The 22,198-nt window shown below is 35.0% G+C and overlaps 1 protein-coding gene across 1 annotated transcript in view; it reads left to right on the top strand.

Moving 5' to 3' along the window:
• Positions 1-22,198, top strand: part of LRPPRC (leucine rich pentatricopeptide repeat containing) — an 88,051-nt gene that overhangs the window by 20,892 nt on the left and 44,961 nt on the right. Inside the window, exons 12-23 of the mRNA XM_071427422.1 lie at positions 2,465-2,583; positions 3,190-3,283; positions 6,470-6,539; positions 9,673-9,700; positions 11,818-11,875; positions 13,016-13,122; positions 13,336-13,413; positions 13,740-13,793; positions 14,517-14,630; positions 15,840-15,970; positions 17,390-17,475; positions 19,111-19,315. Of these exons, the coding sequence (XP_071283523.1) occupies positions 2,465-2,583; positions 3,190-3,283; positions 6,470-6,539; positions 9,673-9,700; positions 11,818-11,875; positions 13,016-13,122; positions 13,336-13,413; positions 13,740-13,793; positions 14,517-14,630; positions 15,840-15,970; positions 17,390-17,475; positions 19,111-19,315 (1,144 nt within the window). The remainder of the gene's footprint in view (positions 1-2,464; positions 2,584-3,189; positions 3,284-6,469; positions 6,540-9,672; positions 9,701-11,817; positions 11,876-13,015; positions 13,123-13,335; positions 13,414-13,739; positions 13,794-14,516; positions 14,631-15,839; positions 15,971-17,389; positions 17,476-19,110; positions 19,316-22,198) is intronic.

The following is a 22,198-nucleotide window of genomic DNA, read 5'->3' as shown; positions in this document are numbered from 1 at the left end:
CTGTGAGAACTTTAGGAGATGAATGGTAGATGAAATGCAAGCCTCACTTTGCAGTTTTTGAGAAGCTGTTCTTCCACATAAGTATTATGAGCACCTCATATTAGTCTGTTACATTTGTTCTTCAATACACTGATTTGAGTTTGGAATCTGTTCATTGTGGTGCTTGAGTGCTGTTTCCAATATTGACAAAAAGGAATTCTTTGACTTCATTTTGTTTTCTATTTCTGCCTTCTTTCTACTCAGTTATTTGATTTTGTATACTCAGCTCCTGTGTACTTACATATGTCAGCCTAAAACCTCAAAAAGCCTGTTCTCGATCAAGTAGGGAGATAACCAAAAGACTTTACTGGGGGTTTTAGTCATGCCCAGTCTTCTGGATCAGTGGTCTCCTGAGTGGGGTGTGCAAGGCAATCCTTTGGGTTGTGAGTGGACTGTTAGCAAATAAATATTGTATCATTTTATGATTTTTGGCTCTCTATTTTCATGTATGTTTGATAATGCCCACAATACATGTGAACATATTCTCTACATGTGAATAATTTCTAAATCAATATACATGTATATTTGGGGGGGTGTTCTCAAAAAAGTTTGTGAGACCAGTGTTCTGCATGAAAGGCACTTTTGTGCCTTTCTTTTTTAGTCTGGTTTTTTTTTTGGTTGGGAAGGAGAGAAGAAGTCAGTGTGCTTTCCAGTATGAGCAGCAAAGAATTTATAAAAGTCCATGTACATCATGCTCAAGTCTTTTTAACTGAAATGGAAATGTTTGATTGCTTAGTATTGTGGAAGATGTTTATTTGACTATAAAGTAGTGCTGCTTTTGGTGAGGTAGAAAATGTATGCAAAACTGTAGAACTCTGTGTTGGTTTCATTAATCTTCTGTCCTCCCAAAAATTGTACATCAGCCACCTTAAAAAAAAATGCTGCTGCACGTACTTTCATTTAAAGTTTGTGATTACTTTGGCTGTGCAATTACTTTGGTGCAGTATGGTTGTGGTATCTGCATCTTGCTGTTGTGCTGGTGTTCTGTTTCTCACACCTGCCTTTTGCTGCTCAGGAAATGTGCCCTAGTCTGTCTGCTAGGGAGTGGGGATGCTTAACAAGCCTGTTTTCTGTACTCTTCTGCATACAAGTTGGAGCTCAAGCCTCTTGAGTGCACCTTATTGACTGTGGGATCTAGTTCTTGGTCTTCAAACTACTTTTTAGTGTTACAGCTATTTTTGAAAAGGTTTCAGCATGAGAGGACTTAATGTATTTTCTGCATGTTGAAAACATGAAATAGAAACTAGCTGTCAAAATTTGAAAGGTATGAAGAAAGACTTAGTGTAATTAATTCTTTATTCATATTTTTGCAGATTCTGGTCCAAAATCAGAGTTTTGTTTAAGGCAAACTCGAACAGATGATGCGACTTTAATCTAGTGTGACTTGCCTGCATGTATTTTCAAGTGCTCAAAGGGAATTCACATTTGATTATTTGCACCATAGTGCACTGCATAAAATATTCATGGAAGTGTCACTTTTCCATAGGTGGCACTCCAGGGCAAAGACAGGGACTTTGGACATTTTTAAAGTAATAAGTATGAAATGCAAGTTGAAAAAAACATATGCTGTTTGGTACTGGTGTCCTGCAGCAACTGACAAATCCTTTTTAGACCAGCAAAAAATTATTGTACCTGTATTGGTTTTGACAGGAGTTCAGAATTTGGTAGCTAAGGTTACTGTAAGAAGTTTATACAAATCAGAAGATTGTAAGCAATTAAAAAGAATGACATATACTCTACTTGCTGGACTATTAATATTGGTGTCTGGTGAATTCAAATGTGACTCTATAGAAGTGATAGTGTAGTTGTGTGACATGATGTGAACCCTGTTACAAATGTAGCTTCACTGGGCTTCGGAGACTCCTTTTTCTGACTTTCCAGTTTGAAGCTGATGTGTTGTAATCAACCAGTTTGATTACAAGCATGTTACTACTTTTAAACAAGTCCAGAGAAAACTCCTGAATACTAACACTAATCAGAGTTGGATACTGGAAACAAGCTTAAGAATGTATGATGTGTTGAAGAATGTGTTTATACCTTGAGTTTATGTACTTTATATCAAATTTCAGATTTGTTTTTTATGCAAAATAATATGGACATTTTGATTCATAGCTCTATAAGAGGTTGTGCAAACATGAGTAACTCATATTTGATGTGTTAGAAAATAACTTTGTATAATAACAATTTCCAAACTGAACTTTCATGGTTTTTATAGTACGGCACAGAATACGAAGTTTTGTGAATCTATTTTAAGTTTCACAGTTAAGAATTCTATTAACACCTGAAATAGAAATGCAGGATTTTTCATGGCAATTTCAGGGAGGGAAGTTGAGCCTTTTTTTTTAAAGCAACATTTATTTTTACATGTTGATTCTCAAGTTTTCATTTTTCTGAATGCTTAGCCTTATTAATTTTGCCTTGATAGGTATCTTTGAGGTCCTTAAAGTGATGCACAAATTGGGGGTGGACCTTGATGCAGAAACTTATACAGACTATGTTTTTAAAAACTTTGCCGATACTGAAACTGCCCATGCCCAGCTGAAGGTGAGTTTACGTGTAAAATTCGTAAAAATGGCTGTTACATGGCTTCTTATATTATGTTCTGTGTGAGGGCTTTAGATCCCAATAGTGCTCCAAACATGAACCTGGTATGATGAAGCCTGTTCAGAATATTTAGAATATTTTTCAAACAGTTGTTGCAGTGATGGTTTGTTTATCATGTCTCCCTCCTGCTGCTTTACTTTTTCTTCTTCAGAACTAACCAAAGTATTTTTCCTCCAGACCTAGTAGCTTTTTGTTTCCTGAAGTAGAAAAGCAAATTTTTTTTTTTTTTACTGGGGACTGGAGTACTACAGTTGTTTTTGGTGAACAGGTTTTTTTTTTTTTACTCAATTCTTAAGCAAAGAATTAAGAATTGGAGACCAAATCTAAGTGTCAGTCTTTCTGCCTTTCATAACTTTTTCTCTTGCAGTTGATTTCAATACAAAAAAAAAATTTGATCAGTAGCAACTCATTTGGCCACCGTATAGGCTTCTGTAGATCACCTTCTGTGTTCTCAACAGCTACTTTTGGGAAGGAAATGTTTAAAAATATGAAGTATCAGAAGGTCTTGTCTGTGTAAAGTTCCATGGTTGATTGCTTTTTCTCTAGGAAAATGGCTGCCTGTTTGAAAGTGCTGGGCTCTATGTAGCAGAACTAAGAAGTGAAGCACTTCAGGGGAAACTGGACAAAGTTCTTTCTATACGTGAGTATTTTTCATGTTGCTTGTTGTTGTGTACTTGATGATAGTTTGGATTGGTTGTAGGCTGAGAGATTTACTTGTATTACTATGTGAGATTTCAACGTATGTGGGGAACTTGAGCAAAGTGCTTATCATGTGAAGTCTTCTATGATGACTTGTCAGATTGAAACTACCAGTTCTGAACCATAAATCATAGTTTAATTCTTCTTTGGTATTGAACCTGACCATAAGATTTGTATACAAGTTATTTGCAAATAGCAGCTTTACTGTGATTGTGATAGGAATGTGACACTCTTGTACTTAGAAAGCTTAAGCAAAGAGTTTGTTTTTCACAAGGCCTGTGAGGTGGTTGGTGCTGAGATTGCTTTTGTTTGCAGCATCAGTGACTATAGAAAACTAGGAACGATACAGTTCTGAAGTGCTGCAGAGTTACTCATAAAAGAACCAGCTTTAAAGATCTGATGGTCACTGACATTAACCTGAGGGTGTTCTGCTGATCTTTTGGTCATGGAAGTTGTGTATAAACGTGATTGGTTAATTAGGCATTGAATTGTAGCATGTTTAAGAGGTTTTTTCAAAGACTGTTCTGAGGCTCAGTGCTTGCAAATGTTAATTTGTGTCATTGACTGAATGTAGGGATGGGATAATTGGCTTGGTTAAGTAAGAATGAGATTCTCTTCAAAATTTAAAGAAATAGTTTTTATATTCCTAGTATACTGATACATTAATAAAATACCTAAACTTGGGCTAAATCTGATACAGGAAAATCTCTTTCTAAACAACAGTTTTATTTGTCCCAGTCTCAGGGAAAAGCTTAAGCAGTTGCTTGCTGTGGTTGTCTTTAACTGTTTTATTTAACAAATAGAGAAATAAATAGTCTATATACCATGACTCTGGGAAGCTGTTGTGTTACAGATGAGAAAATTTAGTAGTTACTAATCAGTGATTTGATTTTGGTATTTGGAGAGTTATCAATTAGCGAATCCTCAAGATTCACCTTACATTTTGTTTGGTTTTATTACAAAAAAACCCAAAAAGCATGAACCCAGCCATTGACCCATAAAATTTAAGTACCTAAAAAGAAACTTTGATTTTTTTTTTTCAAAGGAGGACTGTTTATTAACAACAATGAAATCTCTTCTGGAATGTGAAATAGTTTGGGGGATTTTTTTCTCCATGAAAATTTAGACCGCTCCTTTCATTCTGGTTAACTGAAACAGGCTGGCTTTAATATGTTGTAAGACACAAATGCTTGTATGCCTGGTATATGGTAAATGTATATATCAAAAGTATGATACAGGCACATAGAGTAAGTTGAATTCTGTCTTACTGTCACAAAATTAGTATCACTTAGTATATTATTTAGCCATTTGTCTGTGAGTTGAATTTAAATCTTTTAGTGGTATTTCTGTTTACAAAGACCGGGGTTAATAATTCATGGAGACATATCAAATTTCTTTGAACTTGAGCTTTAAAGGAAGCTACTCCCTAAATAGTTTACCAAGCTGAAATGAATGCTAGTAAATCTAATTAGCACCTATGTGATGATAAGGCACAGATATTAAACAGCTGATTTTTTTTTTCTTTTTGACTTGTCTCCTTTTGCAGTATTACAAAGAGGGAAAAATAGATGCAGTATGGAAAATAGTTTGAGATTGTCTCATCAGTATAGTCAGAGGAGGCAAAGGTTGGTTATTAATGCTGGCTGCTATCTAGGTGTATTGATTCAGCTTCTCATGCCTTATAATGTATAGATTTGTGCTACTGACAAGATGAAAACTCCGAAGCATCAGCTGAGGAATCTGGGCACATAAGGCAGTGTACATGAGAGCCGCTTTTTCCCTTTATCATGCCGTTCCATTCCACTTCATTGTCAGCCCCTTGATTTTCTCAGACTTGTTTGTTGCTAAGGAAACCAGGTTGCCGATTGTCAGCAGCAGCTGAGCATACTAAGATGCTTTTCTGCTGGTTTTTTTATGAGCAAAAAGTTTAATATACTGCTGGAGGAGAATTTGTATTGAGGGTGTCTCAAAGCCAACTTTTTACCTGAGGTTTTCAAACAAAAAGTAATGTTCCAGCATTTAAAGCTAGAGGTAGACTAAGGAAGTGCTCTTAGCGTGTTCTTGTCTTTGACTTCCCCGGTTCCTTTAGAGCTGGTGTTTTTATTTTGGTTATCTTCTACCATATTGCAGCCCTTGCTGAAAGGGCCCTGTGCAATCAGGTTTTTACAGCAGTTAATTCCATTGTGGTGCTGAAGTGAGATGATGATAACTTCATACAGGACATAAATGCACCCACTACTGCATTTTTTTCTTTGCTGGTCTGCGGTGCTGGAGTGAGAGACAGCAATTCTACAGGAAGAAGGTAGAAAGCTATGGAATATTTAGTCAAGAAATGATGTAAAGATGAGGGCATGAATCATAACTGTAAATTACCTCTCAGAGACATCTAATTTTAAGTGATTTTGCAGTTTCCTTTGTGTTCAAATACTATTGTCTATAACAACAGATAGAACTGTATATTTTCTCTTTTTTCCCCCCTTAGATTTAATTTAATTCAGTGGATAGCACTTTACATGGAACTACTTTTTCTTTCTTATCAGGGAATTTATACTTGTGGAAGCAAACACTTAAAAAAGTGTAGTGCCATTGATTTTTGCTTGGATTTTTATAATTTTACTTTTATTATTATTTAAAAAATATAAGGCAAAAATTTAAAACCTATTTTAAGGCAGGTGTTCAGTCTGAAACAATTAGCAAAAAATTTGCCTTCAGTGGATTTTTTTTGTTCCAGCACTAGTATCTCAGGTTTTCTTGATTAGTATTGTTTGAGGTTTGTCTGGCTTTTTGGAATTGGTCTTGTACTTTCTTTAGAAAGATGCTTTATACAATTACTAATAATTATAAAAAGTTAATTTATTAACTATTGACATTGAAGTCAATGTAGAGGGGAAACTTCTGACTCTGAATATTTGATTGCTTTTGAAATGGATCAGGTGTAGAGCTGATAAAAACAAGACTGTTTCAAACACTTGGACATTTTAAATCTTGGTTTATAAATGTTTGTCAGCATTTAGTAAACTATGAAAATAGCTTTTCAAGTGATGGTTTATTTACATGATCTGCTCAGTTGTTGCAGTTCTGGGATTTTGTGACAATGACTATTGAGAAACATTTCTTTAATTTCCAGTGTCTTCAGCAAACACACCTGCTATAGATAATCGTCTGTTTAGAAACAGCCTCTTTATGGGTTTTAAAAGGTAAGGTTGTAATATGAATACTTTCTTTTCCTTGTGCAACAAAGTCCCCTCTCTTTTTTGTCTTGTTGAACATGTCTGTCTAGTCTTTTGTCCCCTGCTCCATGTTTTAAAAGTAGCATTCCAGGTGTAGTAGGAGATGCTGTTGTTCCTCCCTGCTTTCCTCATTTTCCTAGCCTCTGCTATGTATGAGCATACACTTGAAACATTATGTGTATTAGATGAAAAAGAATTTCATTATTCTTTGTTCTGCTCTATGTGCCCATATATAAACTTAGGGTAGTAAACATTTGGGGGTTTATCTTTATTCACTTTCTTTTAATAAACAGCTGTCCTACTGTAAAATTTCCCTAAAGATTGTCACTATTAACCAGTAAAGTAAAAGGGTGCTTGATGAAGATGAAATAGCAGTAGGAGCCTGGCTTATTCTGCTACATGTGCTAACTTTCTGTGCCCTCTGGGTTAATATGGCTCCTGAACACTGACATGTAACACCTGGTTCTGAGCTGCATTGCCAGGACTTTGTGTTCCCAGTCATATGGTCCTGTTCTGCAAGGAAGGTTCCTTGTGTATTTGCAAGATTGTCTTAAGCTTCTGCAAGCAGCTGTGAATTAGCAAGCACTTCTATCGTGCACTGCTTGCCCCAGTCACATGTTCAGGACTGGGAATGATAGGGGTTTTTTCAGCATGCCTACACTACAGGGAACAAGAGAAGTCACCTAATATTACTCAGGACCAGGGTTTGAAGGTTGATTTTTGTTATTTCTTGGAATTTTGTAATGAGTGTGAAGTAGAACTGGTTTTGGTTGGATATTAGTAAAACGTAACAGGTGAATATGGCCAAAATAATTTCCTAGTAAATTGCATATTCTATCAAGCTGGTCCTGTTGTATCATAGGAAAAGGAGGAGAAAAAGCAAACCAGTGTTGAAATTTGGCTTCTTAACTAGGCCCTAGCTGGCCTTGGCATCCAAGGGATAAGTGAAATAATATTTTAGATCCAGTAGGAGTATATTGCTGTTCTTTTAATAGTCAGCCCCAGAATCATCTGTTTCAGATGTATTAATTAAAGTAACAGATTTTCTAAACACATTTTCTCTCTATAAGTATAGATAAATATCCAGCTGAAGTAGGATTTTCACTAGAAAGCAATCCATGCCAATGTTTACCACCCACAACCAACACTAGGCTGAAATATCCCTGCCACGGGGAAACTGTGCAGGTGTGCAGAATGTGATTTAAAGTGTCTTTAAAATGTCATCATCTTGCTAGCAAACTATTTGCTAAATATTACAGTCTTCTCAAGTGAAACAGTTACTTTCCTCATAGTGGGAACAATTCCTGCTGTTGTGATTACATCAGTTATTGGACATCTGGACTAAAAGCTCAGAATTCTGATAGAAATTAAGGTTAGGGGTCTTCTGATGTGATTTTTCTTTTGGGGGGTGGGGTGGGGTGGTGGTGGTTTTTTTCACTTTTTACTTCAGCTTTCATTGCCACTCTTAAGTGTGTCATAAGTTTTCTTTATCTATTTTATGTTTTTCTTTTGTTTGCCTTTCTTGCTGTCTGGTTTCAGACACTGTGTTCAAGGTCACCTGTGCTCAGATTTTACCCTTACATTATTTCTGAGAGCATACCCACTCATGTTGCCTTTTCTGTTTTAAACTTTAATGGCTATAACAGCCTAAGCGTGAAACTTGAGGGTATGATAGGAGAGAAGAAAGAATATTTGTAAGTTTTGTAAAGACCACAGCAAAATTTTATGGCTAAATGCAGGTGTTGTGTGTTCAAACGATCAAAGTTCAGGATTGGAGTGCAAGAGTACAGGGTAGGCATGCCAGGGACATGTAAACAATGTCTGTGGCAGACTAGTTTATGGATTTCTGTTGAAACTGCTCTTTTCTAGTAACTGCTTCAAAGTATTCCCATTCTATTTGCCTGATGTACCATTACTATTTCAGAGTCAAGTACTTTAGGAAATTGATGCATTTGATATCTGCAGTTCATTGTCATGCTGTCAGTGGTGGAGTGAGTTCACCCAACAAAGCTTAACTAACCTCACAGATGGCATTTTCTTTTCCCTCTGTGTGGACCTGCATTTGTCTCATTTTCAAATACAAGTGGCAGTTGCACAGAAGGAACAAATGTTTCATAGGCTTGAACTTCCTAAATAAAATCCTAAATTTCTGTGAATGCATTCAAGTTTTTGTGCATCTGTTCAGACTGACATCTTACTTTCCTCTAATGAGAATTACAGGAAGATAAAATCATGTAATAAGATTTTGTTTTCTTATCCGTGCCTATTTTAATGCTGTTTTATAGTTTTCCAAAAGTTACAATTCTTGAAAACTTGTAGCTTCTAATGAGAATTTTGAAGTTCTATGAATTATAGGAAAATGTCAGGTTTTTAATAGTTGAGACAGCTGGTTTACATTAAGATGTCAGGGGTTTAATACTTTGCTGAACTGGTTGACATGATTTTTGGTCGTAACCTTATGATGTACAGAGAATGTTCTTCTTCAAGTTCTGTTTCAATCTACAAGGGGAGAAACTCTATGTTTTGTTTTCTACTTTTTAAAATATTATGTGTTTCTCTCACTATAATGACCATTATACCTTAAGAGATTTGATTACTTTCTTTTTTTGCATAGAATGAATGCATTAATAGCTGCCTGTAGTTATCGTGGTGTATAAAAGGTCTAATGCACAGGAGAGTTAGATTTTTTTTTCCTAGCAAATTCCATGTATCAAGTGCTTTCTATGTAATGTGCAGCTTAAGTGAAGCTTATTTTCTTGAAATGCTAAATAGAGAAGTATAAAACAAAAAAAAATACAATTAGGATATGTTAAAAAATTGAACTAAGACCAAAACTAAAACACTTTCTAGTCTAGATAAGTGATCTATTTGGAATGTTGGATTGTTTTAAATTTTTTAGCAGAAATTATGAGCATATTGAGTATAGTAAAAAGCCCTAAAGTTATTCTGTACAAAATTGGTTTAAACAGTATGTGGCAATTATTGTATTTTAATTTCATCTAAATAAGATCTTCAGTGTTAATGTTCTGTGTTGTTTTAAAGAAAGCTGCAAGAGTAAAATCATTTTGTTGCTTTTGTTATCCTTTGCTGCCCTCTTCAGCTCAGATGATGTACATCTATGGAGCAAGGTAAGTGGAGATAAAACTAAATAAAATCAAGATTCTTCAGGCATTGCATGTTTACGGTGCATTATTGTAAATCTGAATTCTGAGACTGAAAACGGTAGACCAGCTAATTTGAGCAAGACTTCTGTCAGTGGCAGATTGGACAAGTGTATCAAACTGAGTTTTCAAATCAGACAGTTAAGAGGAATTGGTTGTGCCATCAGGCGTCAATTCACTTGCCCTCCTTAAACTTTCTGCCTGTCCTCACACTGGTGCTACCAAAATAGTAAGGCAGACTTAGTTTTTCAGAGTTTCTGTTATATCACTTAAAGCATCGAAGTCAAAGCCAGATTAAAAAAAATTCCCTGGATGAACTCCAAGGGAAATTGCTGATCATCTTGCCCGACTCTGCGTTAGGGCTACATTAGAAAGACACTGCAATATAACTTGGTTGTTTATTTTACACAGTGCTAGAACAGGGGAGATGTTGGCACAGATACTGCTTTGGATGTGGTTTCAGAATTTGGGAAGGGATGCACTGTGGTTTTTATTGTTATACCTCAGGACTGTAACTGCTGATTAATAAAAGTACATTTTAGATTTCACAAAGAAACCTTGGAATGAAATGGAACTTGAGATTTGGAAAGTCTCTGATCGATGATTTGCATAAAATCAGTTCAGGATTTTTTTTTACATTTTATTACCTTTTACTGCTATGTGATGATTCTGGTGAGAGGATATTTTTGTCTGCTGCCTCTTGCCTTCTTTTTTTGCATTAAAAAAAAGGGAGAGCAGGAGAAGAAAAAAGGAGATCTCTTATTGGTCCCATTATGAAAATAATTTTGAAGGACTGAGAGCTGAAGTAATAGTGGTTTGCATGTGAAGTAATATCTAGAGTTAATTTCATTCTTCATCACAATGGAAGAGAAATAAATTTTGTTGTCTTCACTAAGTTTAAGAGTAAATACATTCATTGAACTTCTAAAATAAGAAATGCTAACTTGGGAAGTAAATAGACACTTAGAAACAAATAATATTACACATTTTTTTCTGTAATTCATTGCTTTTAGTATTCTGATATTTGATTCAGAAGAACTGTTATGACTTCTTTGGATTTTATTGCAGTGTGTATTGATTTGTCATAGGAAGATGAGGGGAAAGGGGCAGAAAAAGGCTGTATTTTCACTGTGAACAGTGTCCATGGTGTTGGTAGAAAAGCAATAGATAAGATATTCAGGTGCACATTTGGTATTTTCTGTCCTTATTTATCCATTCTCATCAACAATTGAAGGTGAGGGTTCCTTCTGTCATTACTTAAAACACAGCACTTTGGCAGTGAGAATGCATCTCTTTCTGACTTCTTTGAGATTGCATTCTAGAATCATGGGAGATAAAACAAAAATTCTTGAAGCACAATTTCAGTTTTTAACTGAAGATTTAATTAATAAAAATTATTTTATTTCCTTAAGAAGAGTCAAATGATTTTTAAAGTGATGTTGTTTGGGTTAAAGTATTTGTAGGTAAGATGTGGGGGGCTTTTGGGTAAATGCTTCTTTTCTTTCAGAGGAGGTAAAATCTATATATTTCTTTGGTTTGCGTGATGGATCAAACGAGTGCTAAATATAGTGGTAATTAATTTTTATGAACACATGTTCTGTCATTCAAAATTGCACTTATTTACAACTAGCTATACTAGTTACCTTAACTCTACCAGAGCATGCTAAATGTTGTTCCTTTATAATTTTTTTTGTATTTGCTTCTTTCAGATATAGAAAATAAGAAGCTTTTTAGGACAATTTCAGCCTTTCGATAAATTGGAAGATAATTGTAGCATCTTCAGGAGTGACACACATTAAGCAGTGTCTTAGGATAGCTAAGTTCCTAAGATATATAAACAGAATACTAGTGTTCCCTGTCTTAATGCTATACCTCAGAAAGCATTTCAGTTGCAATATTTTTTCAAGAAAACCCTATTATTTACCAAAAAAACCCCTTTGTGTTTCTTAGGGAATGACTATGATGTGGTAAAGAATAATACTTTAACAGAGAGATGCTTTATTATTTTGAGAATTCAATTTCAGATACTATTTGTCCTTGCTTGCTGCTTTTGGCTGCAATGTACGATTATTCTGTCTCACCAGATAACAGAAGTGTTGTACAAGGATGAACGTTATTGCCTGACGCCTCCAGGACCAACTGGTAGAGTTTCAATTTCTATGATTGTAACTTATCCACAAATCCCTTCTTCTATGTAATGATGGGTTTGAGGGATTACAACAGTAAACACTGATTGCTTCTTTTTGAAAGTGAAATTTGAAAACATGTTGGGTAAAATCCTGATTCGATTAATCAGAGCGTATTCTGTGAGATCCACAAGATATTTTTTTCTTTTTAGAATGATAAACAAATCTACTGATAATGATTTCTTTTTCCAAGTTTATAGATCAAAATGGAGAAGGAATACAGTATCACTGCTTAAATACTTAAAAAAAAAGCAGTTTTTAAACCTACTTTTACATGTAGTAGTAAAGGTACTGATTTTGTGAGGTAAAATGGTACTTAATAGCTTAAATATTCTAGCTTGAAAGTATACTATATAAGTGTACTTTTTAGTTTAATGGGTTTTTTTAAAAAAGGTTTGTTTTTTCCCCTTCCTTTCAGAGCTAGAGAGGCAAGGAGGTATGGGGATGGCTAACCTTTGAGAAGGCAGTACTTGATACTCTTCCTGTTCTGGGAAGAGCTACAGAGCCCCACATGTTTTTGCACTGCATAGATAAGAAACTTAGCATAATTTGATGAAATCTGTTCATCTTAATTTTCATTGGCTAATAGGCAGTTTCTTCAGTGTTACTTGCTTGAATGGTTAAAATATTTTTGTATGATTTTATATTAATATTACAATACTTAATGTAGCTTGGTAATGGAATATAATGGGTAAAATGTACAGAATAAATATGCAAAGTGTTAGAAATCTGTTTTTTCTTTTGAGCAATGACAAAATATTTGTGGCAACTATTTGGGGTAGCAGGCAGGAAAGGGGGGGAAGGCCTTGGGCAGTACTACTTCTGTCACACGGTAGTGGAAAAAAATAGATTGAAGTAAGATTCTGTACTGAAAAGCTGTCACTAGGTCTGAAAATAATTAATATTCCTTTCACTCACCAGTTAGATATGTGCTCCCAAACCACATAATCTCTATGCCTCAGTGATCATTGTTGCCATTTCAGAGCCTCTCATCAGGGTGACATCTCACACCAAAATGATTTCTTATAAATTAATCTTGATAACATGACAGTCTCGGTAATTTTAGTGGAATGCTTTCTCTTGTTTTTTTCCACAGAAGCTGTTGGCTATTTTCTTTATCACTTGATTGACAGCATGAGTGACTCAGAGGTACAGGCCAAGGAGGAGCGTTTGAGACAATACTTCCATCAGCTGAAGAAGATGGTACCATTTCATTTTTTGCTACATAATGCCTGTCCTGCCTGACATGTATCTATTAGGTTTGAAATTGCTGCTTTTAAGTACAACCAGACCACTTCTCAATGACATGCAAGAGCTGGAGACTTGAATTACGTCTGAGATAATTTCTGTTAGACAAATTTCAGTTTGGTTCTGTTTCAAAACTCATATAATTTTTTTCCCCACCTCTTGATACAGAATATAGTTATCCCTACCAGCCACTACAGCGGCATTTGCAGACTGCTGGACTCCTCTCAAGTTCCTGAATTAATTAAGGTCTGTGGTTCTATAGCAATTACTTTGAATCTAAAAAAATCTCTGAATGTATTCTCCTTTGCAAAATAAATATCTTCATGCAGTGATTATATGTGGGCCTTTTAACCTTTCTGTGATTTTTCACTGTTGTAGCTGGTTTCATTTCTAATGTGAAAGGGATACATTTAATAAGTGCTGTTTCAAGTCAGTGTAATAAAGCTGCAGAACACAGCTTTTTTTAGCATTGCTATTATATAATTACCTTGAACCTTTTGAGTATGATATGCTTACTTAGAGATTGAACTTAGGGGGAGATCAGTGATATTTTTTGTCTTACTGAATTTCAGGATGTAAGGTTACTGTGTCATAAACCATCCCCATCTACAGACAACATTCCAGAAGTAAGTAAATTCACAGATAGATGTGCTTGTTCTTACTGTAATAATACTGTTTGGATATAGGGTTTAGATGAAGTGTAATCACTGGCTTTCAGGTCATGGAAGTATATTAACGTTATTTAAATCTACCATTTGAAGTTCAGAGGTTACTTTCCAGAGTAGGAGTAAAGGCTATCCAGATTTTCATACAGACCTGATACTTGACCTTGGAGTTGGCTGAGGTCTCATGCCTCAGTTTCCCTGCCTTGTAGATATTTTTTTGAAAGTTCTAGTTAGTTAACAGTAGTGGTGTGAGGCTTAATTCATGCTTGTAAATTACAGTGATCCAGTTGAGTGGCAGGAACCATATAAATCCATACTGCTTCTAATGGTCGAGTGTCAAGTCTTTACATTTCTGATCTGAGCAAAGTGGAGATGGAAAAAGAAACAGGCTTGTATTCCCTACTTCCCTGAACACAAAGAACTGAGTGCGAGAGAAATAGTAATGTTGACCTTTGTAGATATGTGACTTAATATTGGGGTTTTGGTTTTTTTACTGTATTCTGACTCAAGTCTTCAATTAGTAGGTACTATTTAAACAGATAAAAGCACCTTAAATGATTAAAAAAATTTCTTTGAGTATGAAAGAAAAGGATTATTTTGTCTGTCTTTTATTAAAGTGATCCGACAAGTTGCTCAGGGAAGGGTGTTTTCACAATTGACATTCTTTCTGTTACCTCCATTTAGAGTGCTAAATCTGACGTGTCTGCTTTGGAGAAGAAACTAGAAAAGCGAAAAGCTGAAAACCAGCCTATTACAGATGTCTTGAAACAACTCATACATGCTCTTTGTGAAGAAGAGGTATCTTAAGCAATGCAGAGATAATTGGAAACACATAGCTATATTTTTAAAGGGACATAAATGACTGTGTTATGGAAAGACACAGTTAAGCAAAGACAAGTGCAGTGCTTCAGGTTTCATGGTTTGATGCTTATAAATCAAACATAAGTGCAAAAAGCAATTAAATCAAAAGGTTAACTAATTTCAGCAACACCTTGAATGGCATGTTTTGGGGTTGCTGAAGTTTGTTTACAATAATCTGCAAAGTGAATGATAGTAACAGCTGTGATAGGTTTATCATACATGCCAAATGTCCTTTCAAGCCATGGCTCCGGTCTCTTATATCTAGATTGTCAAGCAACTGATACATGCACTAGTCATTTGCAATTCAAATATTACTAGGTTGTTAATGCAGGGATTGAAATTCCATTTTCCTGCAGGAGGAAAGCTCTTCTGAGATAAAGGGTCTCTTGCCTTCATTCGGCAGGCGTCCAGCTGTAGTTTACATTCATTTAGTGTGTGTCTGTAATTTGTGGGGTATCACCACACTTTTGTTCGGTTTCTTGTTCAGTGTGATCCTGCCTATAAAGCTGGATCTATAGGAACAGTAACAGTTGTGCAGGTGATAGCACAATATTCTCTGCTGCTACAAACACAATTTAGAAAGAGTTGAGTATCTCGGCTGTGTATCTCTACAATTTTGCATATGAAATAAGCCTAGATGCAAACACCATTGCAAGTTCAGAGTGGTCAAATATATGAATAAGAATTTACAGAAAAATAAGCTTTCTATGGAATTAATAAGTAGTTTCTTTTTCTTCAGAAAGTAGTTTTGTTATGTGTTTGGCAGTGTACCAGGTGAAAATGGTTATGAATTCCAAATAAATAAGAACTTTTAGAATATGGGTTAATCATGTTCATGATTATTGGGATGAAAAAAACCCATGTCTCTTACATTAAAAAATGCAAGAAATATAAATGCAAAGCAAGAAATTTTATTTAGGAGTCTACTCTCAAATTAATGTAAAAGGTGTTCTACAAAAATAATGTTTGCAAAACAGCTTTCACTCTTAAAATTTCCTAAAGCATTACAGCACTGTGTTTTTGTATGTGATCCTACACTACTAAAAGCACTAAAGCAGTCATATAACTGCACACTGAATGTATAAGATTCATAATGTCAGATTGACTTTTCCTCTCGTTCACATCTTTGCTTTGTTCCTTTTTTAGAATATGCAAAAAGCCCTTGAAGTGAAAGCCAAATACGAACCGGACATGGTTGTCGGTGGCTATGCAGCCTTAATAAATTTGTGCTGTCGACATGATAATGTAGAAGAGGCAATGAACCTGAAAGAAAAAGTGTAAGTACACCGGCACTGAAACATGTCACAGAGATTTATGCTGATACACAGACCTTGTTGAATTAAGTAGGTTGAGTATTAACCCCCTCATCCATTTTTAATTAGTTTTCCCCAACAATGTATGTGCATTTAAAACAGTCATGGGTGTGGTTTTTGGAAACAAAAAAATTTGCTTTGTGTAATTGAACATTAGAAGCACCTACTTTTTGTGGTCAGTAATTTCATTTTTTTTTTTTTTTTATTTGGAAAAAGGCAGATTGCTACATAAGATGCTTTATTTTTATTTTAAATGGGCGTAGTGTCTAAATTGAATTTTGACTTAATTTACAGTTAAAGAGGGGCACCTGTATTGTGTGTTATAAAGCGCCTAGAATGTGTTTAGAGTGTGGAACACCTATATTGTTTTTAGAATAGCAGTGTTTGAGTAGTGTTACTTTAAGACTGTCAACAAGCATTCGATTTTAAATTTTTATATTCAGTTCTTTGAAACTTGGCAGTAAAAGTTAGCTCCCAGCTAAAACATGCCATGCATGACTTAGCCCGGAGCAAATTCTTACAGATGATCCTTTTATTTGTCCCTTTCTTTTTTCCCCTCAAAGGGCTCCTTTTGGTCTGGTGCTGTAGTGAATTGAAAACAAGTTATGTGTGACTTTCAGGGTCTCTCTCTCACATACACCCACAAAGTACTTGCTTAGGTTTTACAGCAGGTTGGCAGCCAGGCGCTCATTACACCTTGCTAGTGTTAGAAATTATGTGAAATGATTGAGCTGTGAATATAAAGAATTTTGCCACTACAAGTAAGGGTTGTGTATTGGCTTTGACTGCAGTTCTGCTCTCTCATAGTCCCCAGTGTGAGTTTGCAGGAAGTGAAATTCAGTCTTCTGCTGGAGTTTCACTGCAGTAAAACATTTTTACTGATCTGCCTCAAGCGTAGCCTCATATTGCAAAAAGTGTCTCTTTGGATTGTTATACAAAGAAACAGTGGTGAAGGAATTAACTTTTAGTACTTCCAGAGAAAAACAATGCATGGAAGAAACTTTAAAATAGTGGCTATTAACTTAGGCAAATAGTTTCAATCTCTCTGTTGAAAAGAATATAGCCCTGTCCCAGTCATCTGCACTGTTTTCTTCCCTGGCTTCTGAAAAAGACCCTATTTTAGAGTCAGATGATTTAATTATCTGCCTTTCTCAGAAACATAACCTTTGGCTTTTGAGGGTGGGAAAGTGTGTGGATCATATTTTTAAATCATGTTCTAATGATGCATCTTTTCAATTCTATCAGATTTTTCCCTTAAGACTCACCATGATTTTTAGCTCTTAGTGCTGTGGCTGTGTTATGCACTTTTAAAAATAAATCTTTAAGCAGAAGCTATGAAATGTCAGCCTCTGTTGATCAAATTCTTAATGCTTTAATTTCCAGCTTCCCTAAGAATTCACCTGTTGCTCTTGACAGTGGAAAGTACGTAGCACTGATAGAAGTCTTAGAAAAGCATGGTAGACTGGAAGGTAATCCATTTGCTTTCATTGTGTGTTTCTGCTATATAATAAAGGTATCTTGCCTCGAGAATAAAAATGTGACTTGATATTAATGGTATATCATGTCCTGAAAAGTGCTTGAACATTTTGCATACAAATTTGCATGTGAATTCAACCAGAGATGCTTGGACAGTGCAGGCCATTAGTTTTAATGGATTGGCAAGCTTGTCATTTACATTTGCACAGCTCAGTGCTTTTTGCATTTCTGCAGCTAGTTTTTATTAGCATTGCTGTTTGGATTGAGTTTGAAGATCATGACTTATGGCACAAATTGCGTATGTGCCTAGACTAATGGCTTTGTTTTTGCTTAAGAAGGTCTGAAGGCTGAACATAAAACCTATAAACATAACCCTCTCATAAGAGCCAAGTACTGCAAAAAAATTTAACTTTTCATAAAGTATATATTTTTCTGTTACTATTCTTTTTTGTGTTTGCTATTGGATTTTATATTCAATCTGTAAACTGTGTGGAAATTTTGGCTTTTTAATGAGTGTTCTACAAACTGCGTATTTCATATTTCTAGATGTTTGCATTAAGCTGTTAGCTCTTTGATTTTTGAAATTTACTCTAATATAATTCTGTGGCTTACGTGGTTTGGTTGATCTTTAAAAATAACTCTAGACCATCATTAGCTTTAAAAGACAATTCTGAGTATTGAATTCTGTGATTTTGTAGAGTAACAACTAAACTAACACTATAAAACATGGTCTGAGCCTAGACACAAAATGTAATGGTTTTATTTAAAACACTGTAAAATGAAACAAAAAAGCTAATACAGTTTTTTTCATGTAAGATCTTCCTTTGAAATTTGTCTTGGCCTTTTATTAAGCTTACTGTTAGAAAAATAATAAACAAAGCTGATGTTGTCCAAATCATAATAAATCAGATCATGTCCACCTCTACATTAAGCAGTTTGAAAATATGAGCTTGCTTTTAAGACTATAAATGTTCCTCAGAAAATAAAATAATTCAGAAATGTAGCCAAATGTAAAGTGGTCAAAACATTCTGTCTATGCAGTAATTAAGAACATTATAAAAATGCACTTATTCCATATACAAAAATGTTTGTTTCCGCCTTACTAATGAAGCTTAATGAACCTAATGTTTTAACATGCAGCCTGTTAGAAAGCTTTCATTGGCTCTCCTTGGCTAATTAGTATCGACACAGCAAACAGGCCCTATCGGTATCAGACCATTAGTCTGGCTGTATATACAGTGTAAACATATCTTTATTATCTGGCCTCGTGACAAGCCATCTGCTGAAGAAACAATGGAGTGATTTAGCAGATGTTAGCATTGAACGATAAAAGCATCCATTTAGTAGAATCTTGCAGCTATAGGGCAGGCTGTACAGGGTTATGTGGTGCAGAGTGGGCACACAGTTCCTATCTATAATTTGTAGTCAAAGTTGCAGGAAAATGATAAAACCATGCTATTGTGGATTTATAATTGTAGTCTCGTTTAGAAATGCAAGTAGTAATTAACTTGAAATCGGCATTATACACCAGAATTTACATTCCTGCTGGGTTTGAAATGCTGTTTTAATAGCAGTTTGTTTTCCCTACATGAAATTACCTAAGGGTCTTTTGTGTTGTTTCATTGTAGATGCTATTAACATTCTAACGGAGATGAAAGAGAAGGATGTTCCTATCTCAGGCAGAACAGTTGCATCTTTTCTCCGCATTCTTAATGCCGCTGCCAGGCGAGGTGAAGTTGAAACAGTGAATCGATTACATGACACCATTGCAAACCTGGGCTTGGTGCAAACTGCTGCCCTTCATGCCCCTCTGATTACAGTTCACCTTGAAAAGTAAGCTATGCTTGGGCTTCAGATGAACCAAGTTATGATATTTATATGTGTTCTGTGACCTGTGTACGCAATTCACAGCTGCGCATACGTGTCTGGAAGTGCTCACGCACGTGCGATTACTGAAGTGATCTTAGAGCAGTAATGAACAAATATGTTTTCTTCATTTAGCTAAGTCTCTTTTCATCAGCTAGACATCGTGTCATGATCTCTGGGAACAGCAGCTGTGTTTTACGGGCACATCAGAGATGAAGTGGCTATATGTTGGAATATGCTTATGAATTAGTTTGTTCTAAAGTCTGTTTGACAAGATAGCTATTGAGAGCATGATAGGTGCAGTCTCAGCTCTTGTGGTTAAGTGGAACATGTTTTCACATCAAAACAGCATTATTTTGCTGTGCCTTCCAGTATATCTCAGGTGAGTTGCAGGGCGGTTGTTGAATACTGAAGTATTTTTAATTCATGTAATTCAAATAATTTGATATCATTGCCAGTAGGCTGCTGTGTTTTTGAATTTAAAATTCAAAGCAAATACTGTCTGATCTGTTACGTTTGAAGGATTTTGCCAATATATACTTATGGTACCATTTATTAGAGAAAAGGAATTTTGTACAGGCATTCTGTTGGGAAGTTTCTTTAATTCCATGTGAATTATTCCTTTGCATAAGTTTTCATTATGGCATGTAGGATATTTGAATTAACATGCATATGAATTTTATAATAATTTCCTTTTAAAATTAAGGCAAGAGTTGCTTTTCCTTTACCATATGCACAATCCTTTTATTCTTTTGTGTGTCCCTTCTGTAGTTCCTGGATTTTTGACACTTGTAGCTAGAGTTTATGAATCAATTTCTTGAGATTTGGTTCATGTAAACAAAATGTTATTGGCATAAATATAATATCTATGAAATAAATGATTTTTCATATTATCATATAAGTCAGCCATGTAGGGGCTTTTAGTTCTTGTAGCTATTCTGGGTATGCAAGGTCTGTATAATATTTCTGTATTGGAAATTCTTGAGTAAGAGCTAACTCTTGGTAGATGTGTGCACATTCTCTTTTAAAAATAGTGTTTTAATAAGTGGTCAACAGTTAAGAATATAGTGTACATCTTCTCAGTCAGTGACTCTGCCTTGGTTGCATCACAAGCCAGGCAGATGTTTATGAAAGTAATTTAACTGCAATCATATGTAACTAATGTGTCGGAAAAATATCTGATATGCTTTGCAGTGTGCATAAGAGCAGCTGCATTTTGCATAATTGCTTTATGCACATTGACATGCAAGTTGTACCTGGTGCTACTTCAGCTCTTTTCACTTGAGATGTAGTGTATGATGGTGTAGATAAAGGTGTGATCATGTGCAGATGAAGAGGGGGGACAGTAATGTGTATTATTTTATTTTGATTCCACTGGGTTTTTTTGAATCATAAGTTTTTGGGAAAACTTTATAAAAAGTTGGAGGTATTTTTTTATTAATAAAGGAACTTTTGATGAGACTAGATTATGAGGGAGAAAGTAGTTCCAGACTTTGGAATTGTATGGCTTGAAGTCATTGGTCCTCAACTGTAGAGGCGCCAATATAATTCATATATATAAATAAAAAGGAAGGTATGCTAATGGAGAGACTGCATCTTCTCTGATGGTAGACAAAATTAGAAAGGTTTTTTTCCTGCATATTTGCTTAGGAGGAATAACTGCATTTTTACTGGGGTGTTTGTTTTTTTGGCAAGGGGGAGGTGTTGTGGTTTGAGGTTTGTTTGTTTTCCTTAGATATGCTAAGAGTATTTTGAAAGTTATGAGTGACTGAAATAAGTGTTAGTCATTTCTTTCAGTAATAGTGCTTATTGTTTGCCATCCTACATCTCAGGTGTCATGCTGAAATGTTGTCATTTAGCTGCAGGTCATCAGCATGACTCTGAAATAAACTCTGGGGTATTTTAAAATGTTCCACAGTAGTGATTATACTAGTGTTTTGTTTTCTTAGTTTATTTCAAACTTTTTAATTGCTTGTAAAGGAATCTGTGATTCAGTTTTGAAGACTTCAACAATTACAGGTATAAAATGTTTTCATCCACCCTTTTCTTCCAATCCTGAATATTCTTAAGTTCTTATTAAGTCCTAGTGGAAGTTAAAAGTTTTTAACAGAGCATGGAAAAGAAAAAAAATGTTGGTGGTGGACAGCATAACTTTACAAAAGCCAGCATTCTAGTAGAATGGACATTTTGCCTTTAATATTCTGTGAAGTATTTAACTGAAGTAACTAGAGAAAGAACCTATGCTTACTTTACAGTTTTTCTGACACTGAGTAATGGAACTATCCCCCTGCATTAAATTTTCTGATTTTTATTTATGACCTTGAACAGCTTCTCAAGATGGGAAAATCACTTTAAAAATTGAGACAGTCCATATGCTCTTGGTCTGTCATATAATGTCATAAACCTTCCTTGGATTGTGTGAGAAAAATCTTCAGGTATATAAAGAACTTGTACTTTGTCTTAAAATATGTCTTACTTTTGAACTGATTTTTCCACTTGCTGATAATTAGAAAAACTTCTGATACCTACATCATATAAAAATTATTAAGATTTTTAAGGATTGTGGGTTTGGCTTAAGTTCTCTACAAACTCACCTTTGAGAAAAGAAACAAAAAATAAAAAATCTTCAGGTTTGAAATTTACTAATTCTTGTTATAAGAAGTGCTCTTAAGCAGAGGGAAGAAAATTTGCAGGTAAACTATGAAAGCATTATGTTACAGACCATATGAGTAGATTATTTTGTAGTTTTAAGTCAGGGAACACAAGCTGTTGATACCTGTATCTTTAATGATAAAAAGGCTATAGTTGGATTGTTTTTCTTTAAAAATGGTGAGTGTATTTTAATACAGC

Source organism: Agelaius tricolor, unplaced genomic scaffold, assembly GCF_023055355.1.
Source record: "Agelaius tricolor isolate 1412-34295 unplaced genomic scaffold, bAgeTri1.0.p SCAF_1, whole genome shotgun sequence".
NCBI classification, from domain to species: domain Eukaryota; kingdom Metazoa; phylum Chordata; class Aves; order Passeriformes; family Icteridae; genus Agelaius; species Agelaius tricolor.
Note: the sequence above shows the minus strand (reverse complement) of the source record. Positions and strands in the feature narration are given on the sequence as shown.